We start from the raw sequence: 12,444 nt of genomic DNA, 5'->3' as shown, positions 1-12,444 counted from the left end.
TTAGAAATCAAAGAGAAGGCAGGTGGTGGGGCCTGGGAATGGCGGGCTGAGGCTCAGTCCTGGGGGTGGGGGGGCTGGGACTAAGGCTTCTACTCTAACAGGCCTGGGGTGGGGTGGCAGTCAGCAAGGCCTGCCTCACCCTTTGGTTATGACTGGTCGGGCCTGAGCCCTGCAGCTCAGCACCCAATGCTGTAAACATTTTTGGTATTTTTAAAGGACTCTGTCCTCCCTCTCTTAGTTTCTGAAAAACTGGTGCTTCCTTAAGAGGATAATGTGCCAAGAGGAATCTGAAGGGAGGCAGGAAGCCGACCTGGATATAGAAGAGAGACGTCCACGGGGAGGGTGGGCTGCCCACCTCACCATCTATGGCTGAGGGCCGCTAGGAGAGGCCCGGACTATTGCTGTTGTCCTTGGCATGGCTGGCGGCTGGGTAGGCAGGCGGGGAGCTCGGAGCCGTGGGGCAGCGGCCCGCTGGGAGAGGCTGAGCTCACTGCCCACCTAGCCTCCTGGGGCTGGCGGCCTCCAGGCCTTTATTGCAGGCGGGCCGAGACTCTTGCAGGTGCTCCTCCATCCGGATGGCTGCTCACCGAGGCGACAGGCGAGATGGGGTGAAGTGGGACCGACAGGAGGCGGCACTGGCCACGGGGCCCCTGGCTGGGGCTGTGATTGTCGGGCCGAGCGTTTCCCGCTGGGAGCAGGGGTTAGATATTGCACTTTCACTGCAACAGTTACATTAAAACTTGGTCCATAAAATAATCGTCGCTTTATACATAATGCCGGAAACAACAAAAAGCTACATCTTAAATATGAATAAATCCTGAAGGTCCCATCCCTCCAGACATTTTTCTCTGCACAAAATAAATAGCTTTCACTCTGTACAGACCCACTTTTGCAGAACATTTACATGACCCTTTGGCTGTACATATCTACACACGGGAAAGTGTTAACATCCGTCTGCGTGCCTCACCGTCCCAGCCCGCGAGGCCCTGAGGCCGTATCCACGTTGGCAGCTGCTTCTACAGAAGGAGCCTGGATGTTGGACGGCTGGCTGAGGCCTGGCGGGCTCCCCTGTCATGAAGGGGGTGGAGGAGCAGCAGAGGGGCAGCCTGGAGCCGAGGCCACAGCTGAGATCGCGGTCAGTTCTGGGAAGGGAGGGCTGATGCTCAGACCCAGCGCACAGGACAGCATGGTCCTTACCAGGTGGGAAATGTAGTCACGGCTGCCTGCCCTTAAGCTAACTAAGCGAGTTGTGGCTTCTTAGATTCGGCATCGAAACGGAATTGGCATTAAAAAAAAAAAAACACTAAGGGTGTGCCCCACTCACCCCAGAGTAGAAATTCTGTGGAATTAACGGGGCTCGGGTGAGGCAGAGAGGCCACGCCCTGCTGCCTGGGCAGCGGACAGGGCTCTGGGACCCAGAACCAGGCTGGACTCCGTCACAGTGCTGGGTGTTTTCATGTGGAGGGGCTGCGTTTGGTACAGAAAGAGTTAAGAAAAGGAAGCAGCCAAGGATTGCTCGTTTAAAAAAACCTCATAGAAATCAGATTGGAGAAGTAGAAAGGTGTAGAAACGCGGAAGGGAGGGCCGAGGCGTGGAGCCTTGGCTGATGGCAGGCGAGGAGAAGAGGCCGGGCCTGTCCAGGCCCAGCAGCCCCAGGCGAGGCTTCTCAGGAGCCACTTGGCTTCACCGACTGACCTGGCAGCCTGAGCTGTGCCCAGGGCAGAGATGGCGCCAGGCCCGTGGCTGAACTGGGCTCCAGATGGGGCAGGTGGAAGAGGCTGGGGTCTGGGGCTGCCAGGGGTTCATGGGCCAGGCAGAGCGGCAGAAATTATGATATGGCCTTTCTCTCCTATTTGTACAAGGATTCTCTGCCCTGGAGCCTTCTGTGTGGCGGCAGGTCTTGGATGGGCAAACGCTGAATTTTCATGCATGTCCATGAGTCTGTAGCCACAGGAGATGGTGATGAATCTCCACTCTCAAAAATCAGTGCAAAACCAGTGAGGTCAAACAGTTGAGTAACTCGAGTCAACAAGAAGCAGGCTGTCCCTTGTCGCAGCTGCTACCAAGTGGGAGGGGACCTGGGGGTCAGGGCGAGCAAGTGGACAGGAGGTGCCCAGGCCTGGCATCGGAATGCAGGGAGGTCAATGCACGGCAAGCGTCCAGGAGCGCCTTCTGGCCAGTCCACGTTGGGGATCCTGGTCCTAGATCTGCCCAGAGATGGTTGTCCTGCCAACTTCCACGACCAGCTGGAACCTCGCAGACCCTAAAGTGTGAGGCTAGCCTGGGAGGGCTGTGTCTGGCACAGCCTGTGTCCTCTGCCGGGTCCTGGGACGACTCTGCCCCAGCCATGCCCAGGCCAGGCCTCCTGGCAGGGCGGGCCGCCCTGGCCTAGCACCATGGAGACCACAGCGCCTCACTCCCGGTGCCCTACTTGGGGCCCGCGTTTGCGCCGGGCTCTGGCCGACCGGCCAAGGTGCGGCCCCAGCAGCCGGCCGCCATGCTCATGCTGCGCTGTCCCCGCTGCTCGCTGTCCGCCTGGCTCTGCGTCCGCTCGTGCGGCCGGGAACCGGGGCCGCTGGGCTGGGCCGAGATGGTGCGGAGCAGGTGGTTCCGGGAGCGCAGGAAGTCGCCTTGGCCCGGCAGGCCGAAGCTGCCCTTGCGCAGCGCCATGCGGGTGGCCGCGTTGCGGGCTGGCCGCGCCCGGTGGTTGTACTTGAGCTGGGCCAGGTGGGCCGCGTAGCCGTCGGTGATGAACTGCGGGTGAGGGCAGCGGGGAGCACGGCTGTCAGGGGGCGGGGCTCCCAGGGCGGTGCGGCAGTCGGGGGGCGGGGCTGCCCACCTGCCTCGCCCACCTGAACGCCGCTCACCTGGCACTGCTGCTGCAGCTTCTTGGTGGGACGACCCACGATATAGATCTGCATGGGGGACAGGCTGATGGAGCTGTAGACCGCTACGTCCTTGGTGGAGCCGTAGGCAGCGTGCACGCGCAGGTGCAGCTGTGGGCGAGACCGGTGTGGGCGCAGGCTCAGCCCTTCCGCCCCCACCCCCACCCCGCTCCCTTCCACCCGGGGACCGACCTCGGAGATGAGCAGCTTCAGGAAGTTGGCCTTGTGCCGCAGCGGGTCGTGCACCAGGCCGTCACAGAAGGACACCACGCCGTGGGGGAAGTTGTGCTGAGCCAACCACGCCACCACCCGCTGCTTCTGCATGTCAGGCCGGCCAGTCACGTAGATGATGAGGTAGCCCAGGTCCTGCCAGTGCCTGGGGGCGAGGGGCAGGCCTGGGTGTCCCACGGCCGCACTGTCCTCCCTCTGGGGCTGCCTGGTCTCCTTGCCCAGCCAGCCCTATTAGTGGGCACAGGCTTCAACAGTAACAGCCCCAGGATGGTGCTCACTGCTTGGCTCTCACAATCCCCACTCCCACCTCTGCAGCAGGTGTAACTGGTCTTGTTAGGAAAAGCCCTGCTTCCCAGGTGAGGGACCTGAAGCATCCACAGCAAGAGATCCCAGCTGGGAAGTGGTGCTGCTGGCCCCTCCAAGCCACAGGGTCCCTGACCCCCGTCCTTGCTCTGGCACCCAAGACCATCCTCTCTCTGCCCAGCCCCCAGCTACCTTTGAGCCCACCTGCTGCCCCGGAGGCACTCACCGTACCACGTCCACTGCCCCAGCCCGCACTTTGGGGTCGCTGCCCATGATGGACACGCTGGCAGCAAAGGAGCCGTCAATGCTGAAAACCACGAACTCCGTGCCCTTGGGCAGCACGGTGATGTAGCTGTCAGCAAACGTGTGGTCTCCCCTGGGAGGAGGTGGCTCGTCAGAACCCGCCGGGTCCCCTTCCTCCAGCCCCACACCAGGTCGGCCCATCCACTCATTCCTCCCAGCTCCTACCTGACCACCATCTTAATGGGGTAGACGCCCACACCTAGGCGATGGGTCTCAGGGATGGTGTAGGAGACACGCCCACTGCTGTTGGTCACCAGCGTGTCCAGGTACAGCCACTCACCCGAGGGTGGCTGCATCATGATGTGCACGTCCACCTGGAGCCAGGCAGGCCGGTCATGGGTGGCCATGCCCCTGGACCTCCCCACCCCCCACCCAGAGGGAGGCGGGGTGGGGGGGCTCCCGCAGGCTCCCCAGGTCTTTACCTTCTCCCCAGTCAGGGTGACCATGTCCAGGGGCCCGTACATGAACCGGCCCGTCAAGACCTGTGGGCCATCCTCGTTGGCGACCGCGTCATTGATCCGGTGGTTGGCTGTCACATTCTGGTGGGGGGGTGGTGGTGTGCAGAAGCAAGGTTGGGTCAGGGTGGGGGATGGAGGGGTGGCTGGGGTCTCCTGGGCTCAGCTCAAGCTTCCCAGGGGCCTGGGGGTGAGCATGGGCACAAAGTCAGATGGCCCAGGGTTCAAGTCCAGCTCGGCCACTGACCTACGTGGCCTTGGTGTGGGTCCCTGTCTGTAAATGGGGGAACAGCTCCAACCTCAGACTGTGAGGATTAAGAAAGACAGCACACATCTCTGTGACTCAGTTTCCTCATCTGTAAAATGGGCTTTTCTCAGGAGGATTCAATAGGACAACAGCCCTGGGGCCGGGGCAACCCGAGGAGCCCTCACCCGAAGCTTCACGTGGGTCCTCTTGCGCTGCCACTTCTCTCTCGGCTTTGAGGGGGTGAACACTGACACCTCCTTACCGTCCAGCTCCAAGATGCTGGCGCTGTCGTGCCTCATGACCTGCGAGGGGACAGAGGGGGTCACGGGGTGGACTCAGCCTGGGGCTTCCTGTTCCGTGGGGAGAGGCCAGCGGCCCTAGGGGCCCAACTAACCCTGCGAGGGTTTGGTGGGACAAACCCCACTATGGTCCACCCTCTGGCCCCCCAGAATTCATATCTGTCTCCTGAAGGTGTACATCTATTCACCTCATCTCCACGGCTTCCTCTGCTGGGGCCAGAAAAGTGGGGTCCCCCACCGTCCTCATTTATGAAATGGGGCCAAGTCAGCAGCAGGGTCACTCAGGGACCTGAGAGGTGTCGGCGTGCCTGGTAGGGGGACTCTGGGTACCTGTCTCAGCAGGAAGGAGACCACATCTGTCGACTCCCAGTAGCTGGCGTGGAAGAGGTGAGGCAGGGCCACGGTGGGGAAGGCCGTCAGGGCGTCGGGGCAGTACAGGGCATAGTCGATCCGCTTCTGGCCCCACCACTTTGCAGCAACTGCCAAGAGGAGGGGACGGTGACTGGGCTGGGCCCCCGAGGGTCACCTGGCCTCTCAGGCTGCTCCGCCCAAAAACAAAACCTTCCTCTGACCAGGGAGCAGGACCACCACCAAAGCGAGTCTCCTTCTCCCAGGCTCAGCGACAGGGGAGTGGGTGAGAAGGCACAGGAGGCCGGGACAGCAGCAAGCGGCCCGAGTGCCCCAGCGAGGGGGAGTGGGGGCCTGTGGCTCAGCAGGGAGGTGTGGAGTTAAGAGGGGGAGGGGAAGAGCCCAGTGTGGAGGCAGGACTCCCTGGCCCTGGTCAACCCCTTGTTGACCCCTGCCCTGGGCCTCATCACTGCCCTCTCCAGGCTTCCGCTGGACCCTTTGAATGCCCGCTGCCCCTCCCCAGGCCTCAAGACTGTGAAAGGCTTCCCAGAGTGGGAGTCTCAGTTCCTGGGCCCCAAGGCAGAGGCCTGATGCCCTCAGCCCCTGGCAGGCAGAGAGCCGAGTGTGAAGTGAGGGCCTTCAGTCAGACGGAGCCTGTGTGCATATGTGTGGGTGAATCCGGCTCCCCCTTGGGGCTGGGGGGCTGCCCCAGGTTTGCAAAGAGCCTCCCCAGTGGCTGGAGGCCAGAGGTCCACTGGTTCAGCGTCGGAGCTCTCTGCCTGCAGCCTGCCTGATAGGTGACCCCGGTCCTCACCCAGCCTCCGTCCAGCCCAACCCCCTCTCCTAGCCCCCGGCTAACTCCAGCGGCTCCTGCCTCCTCCCGAGAAGTCAGGGTGCTCCCAGCCCAAGCTCCAGCTCCCTGGTTAGGCGTTAGCGGGGCCCTGGGGGTGAGATGTGTCTGGAAATCAGAGCATGACCCCAATTAGAGGAGCATGTGTGCGCATGGAGGCCCATGGTGCCCGGTACCTTCACTGATGTCCAAGTTAGGGAGGCGAGGGGCCCTCTCCCGCTTGCCCAGGGTGGAGGGGGCTGGGTGGGGGAGGGCAAGTAGGGACAGGCGCCTGATGCTGGGGGTGTGGCTGAGCGGAGCTGGGGCCTCTGAGGAGCAAGAACAACGGGAGGGACTCAGCCATGCTGGGGCCACCAGGCCAGGTAGCCTTAGCCTAGACCCTCTGCTCTGACAGGTGGCTGGGGAGCCAGTCACGTGGCAGGGAGGCTGCCAGGGGGTTGCTGGCCCCGGCAAGAGTGAGAGGGGATGGTTCAGACTGTGCTTCTAGCTGCTAAGAAGATGGAAAGAGCCAAGGAGGCCGGGGTGATCCACACCCTGGGGTGGCAAGCGAGGCCGCGCACAGGAGACTTCGCTTCCCTGGTTCCCCTGGGCCATCCCTCCAGCTTCTCCAGAAATGGCCCCCAGCTTTTTCCCTCAAGGAACATCTGCCCCTCTGGGGCTAGGACTCCTCCTCACAGACCCATCACCCTGCAGCTGAGACAGCACCACTGATCTCCTACCAGCTGGACTTGGCCCCCCACTCCAGGGCCACCCCTTTCATATGCTCCTTCCTTCCACAGGTCTTGATGGACAGTGGGGCTGGGTCACTCTTCACTGTGGGGCCATCCTGAGCATCATAAGGTGTTTAGCAGGTCTCTACCCACCAGATGCCAGTGGCACCCACGCCAGTAGTCTCCAACTGTCCTCTGGGGGGCATAATGGGCCCGGTTGACACTGGCCGCGACAGGACAGAGCGCCCTGGCTCTGATGGATGGGTAGCGCTGCTGCACTCACTCTGGGCGATGCCAGATGCCGTGTAGCTCTCGGCCATGCCTGACACCTGGCTGGCGATGCTGATCTCGCTGGCCCGGCGGAAACCTCGGGTGCTGGGGGCTGAGCCGGGTGAGGAGGGGGCCGCGTGCTCTTGGAAGACCGTGTTGTGGGCCTGGAGTGCCTCTGCTGCAGGCAGACAGGGACCAGAGACACCAGGGGTAAGGAGGCCTTGCCCAGTCCAGCCCCTGGGACCCCCAAGCAGGGGTGCCCAGTGTGTGCCAGGGCTGGGGCAGGCCAGAGCGGCAGCTGTGCCAGGCAAGGCCAACACCCCCAGCTGCAGAGGAGTGGGGGGCATCTGAGTACAACTGGCAGACAGGATGGGCCCATGCGTGCCATGGCCTGCCTGCTCAGGGTCGAGAGGGCAGGGCTCAGAGCTGAGGCAGAGAGAAGGGAGGGCTGGGGCAGGGCTGGACAGACGGACCAATACAGACACAGTGGGCAGGGAGGCAAGGCGGCCAGGCTCACGCCCCACCCCAGCCACCCTTCCAGTCTCTTGGTCTAGTCTAGCCTTTGGCCTCTGGGGCCCGGCCTGGCCTGACCCACAGCCCATGGCAGCTGGGTTTGGGGGTGCTAGCGACAGGAGCATGGGACTGCTTCCCAGGCATGTCCTAGGCAGAGGACTGAGCAAATGAAACAGCATCCTGCATGCCCCTCACACATGGGCCACATGAGCCAGCCCCGGATGGACATCTGGGGACAAAGGAAGAGGGCTGAGGGCTCCAGCCAGGCTCACCTGGGCCCGGGCTGAGGGTAGGCCAGAGGACCCACCTCTAGACAGGAGCAGGAGGTGCGTGGACCTCCTCAGGGAGACAGGGAGTGGGGTGTCGAGAATCCAACCCCATGCCGGGACCGAAGACTTCTCCTGGGGGGCAGGTGGGTCCCAGAGGGCCCAAGGCCTCAACCCAACCCCTGGCTGCCCCTGCTGGTAGCCTCACAAGTGGAGGACAGAGCCCTTGGGCTGACACTTGTGCTGGGTGACCCCGGGACAGCTGCTCTCCTCTCTGGGCTCCTTCTTTGCTTTGAGTCCCCTCCCCGCTCTGCCCAGTGCCAAGACCGCTCCCAGGGACCTGTCCTGCCCGGTCTCCGCTCCTCGCCACAGTCCCCCAAACTCTGGGTGGCCGAGGAGTGGGTGGGGGGTCCCTGAGGACCAGCGGTCAGCCAGCGAAGCAGACACCACCACAAGCAGGGGGGTTACACACACTCAGCGCAGCCCGGGCTTGGGCGGGGCCCGTCTTGTGAGGTGAGCGCGGGCACGGGGATACTGGTTTCCAGGAAGCCGTCCCCGGGAGGGAGAGGGGCCAGGGGGCCGCCCTCCAAGACCAGCTCGGGGTTTCTCTGCACGGTCTCGACTGGAGGCAGACGGGGAGAGAACAGAGGACAAGAACAGACACTCGTGTGGACGCTCCGACAGACACAGGGCTCCTCAAGGACCAGGACAGGACAGGACTGGGACACACGGGGGGCAGGAGGGACGGGCCGTTCCCGGGGAGGGACGAGACGGACCACGGGTGGCCCTCGTTCACGCGACCTATCTCCAGGCCAGGTCAGCTGGAAGTTCCGGGCCAATCGCCTGCCACGGGGGGCCCTTCACAGGGTGGGACACAGGCCCAGCCTCTGCCAGGGTCCCTTGGGTCCTCAGCTCTGCCTTGGTGGGGCAGTGGGAAGGGGAGCGGGGTCCCTGGCTCTGTGTTGTGCGTGGAGAGGTGGGAAGGGAGAGGTCTGTGAAGGTGTCTCACTCCTTCATCCCTGGGGTGAGGCGCCTGCACCTACACCAGGTGTCCCGCTTCTAAAGGGCTCGGTGCAGGCCGCCCCTTCCCGCACGGCAGGGCCACCCCTGGAGCCCGCAGCACCCAAGGAGCCGGGCCGACTCCCACCCTCCCCCAGGGCCGGGGCGGGCAGAGGAGGGGTGCAGGTTCTCTCACCCAGCAGCGTGGAGCAGCCGTCCCCCAGCGGGTAGCGCTGGTAGCGGGGGATGCTGAAAGGCGGCAGGGCGTGGAATCGCCGCTCCAGCAGCGGCTCCAGGCGCGAGGCCGACGGGTCAGCGGGGTGGAAGAGGTTGTAGACTTGCTGGCAGGCGGGCCGCAGCTGGAAAACTGAGGGCGGGGTGGAGTCGCAGAGCCTGGAGTTAGCTCCGCCCTAAGGAGGCGGGGCCTAGAGTCGGCTAGGGTCCGGAGGAGTGGGGTGGGATTGGGGTTTTCGAAGACATAGAAACCCAAAAGTGTGTCTCCATCGATTTGGGGTTCTGTTTGGGCCACTGTCCCCTTATCTTCCAAATTTGTTTTAATTGAGAAAATTATGATAGTGGCAAAAAAAAAATTTTTTTTTTTGTAGTACAGGGATATATACGATATAAGATGTAAAACGGAAAGCTCCTCTTCACCCCAGAGCGCTAAGGCTAGAGCCCTACCTGCAAACCCTGGGGAGCCCCGAGCATGTGCGGCCCGAGCAGGCTAGAGCCTGCCCATCCACTCTGACTGAAAATGTTTCCAGGCTGTGCGCTTCCGAGCATTTTGCAGTTGTTGGGAAGTTGCCCTGGCGGTCGAGTGGTTCTGTCGGTGCAGGGGACACAGGGTTTTTGAGCCCTCATCTGGGAAGATCCTACATCCTGCTGAGCAACTAAACCTGTGCTTTCCAACTACTGAGCCCAAGGGCTGCAACTACTGAAACCCGAGCACCTGCAGCCCATGCTCTGCAACGAAAGCCTTCGCTTGCTGCAACTAAAGTGCGTGTGCAGCAATGAAGACCCAACACAATCCAAAAAAAAAAACCAAAAAAACCTTCACACTAATAGGAATATAATCTATGCTTTTTGTACTTGACCTTTGTTTTCAGTTCAGTTCAGTTCAGTTGCTCAGTCGTGTCCGACTCTCCGCGACCCCATGAATCACAGCACGCCAGGCCTCCCTGTCCATCACCAACTCCCGGAGTACACTCAAACTCATGTCCAGAGAGTCGGTGATGCCATCCAGCCAACTCATTCTCTGTCGTCCCCTTCTCCTCCCGCCCCCAACCTTTCCCAGCATCAGAGTCTTTTCCAGTGAGTCAACTCGTCACATGAGGTGGCCAAAGTATTGCAGTTTCAGCTTTAGCATCAGTCCCTCCAATGAACATCCAGGATTGATCTCCTTTAGAATGGATTGGTTGGATCTCCTTGCAGTATAAGGGACTCTCAAGAGTCTTCTCCAACACCACAGTTCAAAAGCACCGATTCTTCGGCGATCAGCTTTCTTCACAGTCCAACTCTCACATCCATACATGACCACGGGAAAAACCATTGCCTTGACTAGACGGAACTTGGTTGGCAAAGTAATGTCTCTGCTTTTTAATATACTATCAAGGTTGGTCATAACTTTCCTTCCAAGGAGCAAGCGTCTTTTAATTTCATGGCTGAAATCAGCATCTGCAGTGATTTTGGGACCTTTGTTTTCATTTAACACAAAAAACGTTGGGAGTCTTTCATATGAATATTTTCATTGAGCCCCTTTCTTTTGAATTGCACTGGGGCATTCCTTTGTATGGCTGTGCCAAAGTTGATTTAACCACAGCCTGCATCCCATTTAGGTTGTTTCAGGTTTTCCATGATTACAGATGACGTTGCCCTGCCATCTCTGTCTCTTGAGTCTTTGCACTCATATGGGTGCACAGTGTCTTGCCCTTGGGCAGGTGTCTACAACCTCTCTGAGCCTCAGTTTCCCCCCTGGTGGCCCTGCGCAGCTCTTGTAGGATGGGAGCCCACACTGGTTGATCCTGGGGGCACTGGGCTGGGACCGCTGCTCTGATGGCTTCTTAGCCGACACTTTTCCACCTCCCTGTGTGTACTGTCTTGAGGAGGAACCTGTAGCAGCATGGCTGTGGTCCCTCTGGGGCTGGGAGACCACTGCATCAGGGAGACTTCAGGGGTGCCTGGCTTCCTTATGGGAGACTGGGTCTGTCCTCATCTGATCCTGGGGCAGCCCCTTCCATCTCTGGACCTCAACTCCCAGAGGTGCCTTGGAGATGAAATGAAACAGTGTGTTGGGAAATGGGGCTGGAGACTGAGCAGGGCTGAGGCTGGAACAAAGGAGAGCCATGGGTCCTTGGTGAGGCGGGGGTGCAGAAAGGAGGCTGATGTAGGAAGGGGCCTGGGATGTGGCCCTGGCCTTGTGACAGGGGTTCACTGAGATCCTCTGCCCAGCTCATGGACCCCTCCCCTCCCCTGCAGGGGTTCTCACCATCCAGGGAGGGGATGACCGTCTTCCTCAAGGCAAGGACCAGCCCCAGGGGGCACCCGAAGAGGAAGAGGTCAGCGACCTCAAAGTCGAACTTGCCCACTGTCCCTGCGCCGTCCAGCATGGTGGAGCTGCTCGAGCGGCGGGAGTTGGGCTCGTTTCTCAGCACGCTGGCGTGGAGGCTGCAGGTATGAGGTGGAGTGGGGAGACGAGCGAGGTCACACCACGGCCCTCCTCTGGGCCGGCCTGCCCTCAGCCTCCTGAAAGAGGCTCCTCAGGGGTCATCAGGCCCCAACGAAGCTTGGGCCCTGTGCAGTCCTGTGAGTGCAGCTGTCCAGCAGCTGCTGACACCTGGTGACAGCAGGGCCCAACCTCTCCAGGGAGCCCACTGCCTTTGGGATAGCCCCGGCTGGGGCCATGCTGTCCCCCGTCAGCTCTGCCTGCTGACTCTGCCGGTCCCTGCTTCCTCCCCTGCCCCAGTCAGTCTACTCCCTCTGCCTCAGACGTGGATGGACCCAGAGACTATCATACAGAGTGATGTGAGTCAGAGAAACAAATATCATGGATCAAGGCATACATGTGGAATCTAGAAAAATGGTACAGATGAGCTTGTTTGTAACGCAGAAATAGACACACAGACGTGGAGAACAAACGGATAGACACCAAGGTGGGAAAGAGGAGGTGGAATGAATAGAGAGATTGGGATTGACAGATATACACCATCAACACTAGGTATAAAACAGATGGTGGCTCAGACGGTAAAGAATCTGCCTGCAATGTAGGAGACCCAGGTTCGATTTCTGGGTGGGGAAGATCCCCTGGAGGAGGGAAAGGCAACCCACTCCAGTATTCTTGCCTGGAGAATTCCATGGACAGAGGAGCTTTGTGGGCTACAGTCCATGGGGTCAAAAAGAGTCGAACATGACTGAGTGACTAACACTTTCACTTACTTTTTTTCATAAAATAGGTAACTAATGAAAACCTGCTGGATGTCACAGGGAACTCTACTCAGTGCTCTGTGGTAACCTAAATGGGAAGGAAATCCAAAAAAGAGGGGATGTATGTATACATACAGCTGATTCACTTGGCTGTATATCAGAAACAACATTGTAAAGCAACTGTATCCCAATTTAATCTATCATCTATCTATCTACCTATCTATATATATATGACTTCCCTGGTAGCTCAGCTGGTAAAGAATCCACCTGCAATGCAGGAGACCCTGGTTCAATTTCTGGGTGGGGAAGATCCCCTGGAAAAGGGATGGGCTACCCACTCTAGTA

General features: G+C 60.2%; 1 protein-coding gene across 10 annotated transcripts in view; it reads right to left on the bottom strand.

The window, feature by feature from the left end:
- Nucleotides 1-744: 744 nt before the first annotated feature.
- Nucleotides 745-12,444, bottom strand: part of PITPNM2 (phosphatidylinositol transfer protein membrane associated 2) — a 165,468-nt gene continuing 153,768 nt past the window's right edge. For 7 of the 10 annotated variants that reach the window (XM_055405143.2, XM_055405148.2, XM_055405146.2 and 4 more), the window contains 13 exons: nucleotides 11,165-11,343; nucleotides 8,876-9,046; nucleotides 8,153-8,302; nucleotides 6,915-7,079; nucleotides 6,098-6,229; nucleotides 5,054-5,202; nucleotides 4,610-4,726; nucleotides 4,145-4,261; nucleotides 3,888-4,036; nucleotides 3,646-3,795; nucleotides 3,078-3,261; nucleotides 2,868-2,996; nucleotides 745-2,754 (listed from right to left, as the gene is read on the bottom strand). In XM_055405143.2, coding sequence (XP_055261118.1) covers nucleotides 2,428-2,754; nucleotides 2,868-2,996; nucleotides 3,078-3,261; nucleotides 3,646-3,795; nucleotides 3,888-4,036; nucleotides 4,145-4,261; nucleotides 4,610-4,726; nucleotides 5,054-5,202; nucleotides 6,098-6,229; nucleotides 6,915-7,079; nucleotides 8,153-8,302; nucleotides 8,876-9,046; nucleotides 11,165-11,343 — 2,119 coding nt within the window. In that variant the 3' untranslated portion in view covers nucleotides 745-2,427. The remainder of the gene's footprint in view (nucleotides 2,755-2,867; nucleotides 2,997-3,077; nucleotides 3,262-3,645; nucleotides 3,796-3,887; nucleotides 4,037-4,144; nucleotides 4,262-4,609; nucleotides 4,727-5,053; nucleotides 5,203-6,097; nucleotides 6,230-6,914; nucleotides 7,080-8,152; nucleotides 8,303-8,875; nucleotides 9,047-11,164; nucleotides 11,344-12,444) is intronic. The other 3 variants (XM_055405150.2, XM_055405151.2, XM_055405152.2) reach the window with 3 other exon arrangements.

The sequence above is a fragment of the Moschus berezovskii genome, chromosome 19 (assembly GCF_049115385.1).
Source record: "Moschus berezovskii isolate FMDL1 chromosome 19, NW_MosBer_1.0, whole genome shotgun sequence".
Classification (NCBI taxonomy): Eukaryota; Metazoa; Chordata; class Mammalia; order Artiodactyla; family Moschidae; genus Moschus; species Moschus berezovskii.
This window is presented reverse-complemented; position numbering and strand designations above follow the sequence as displayed.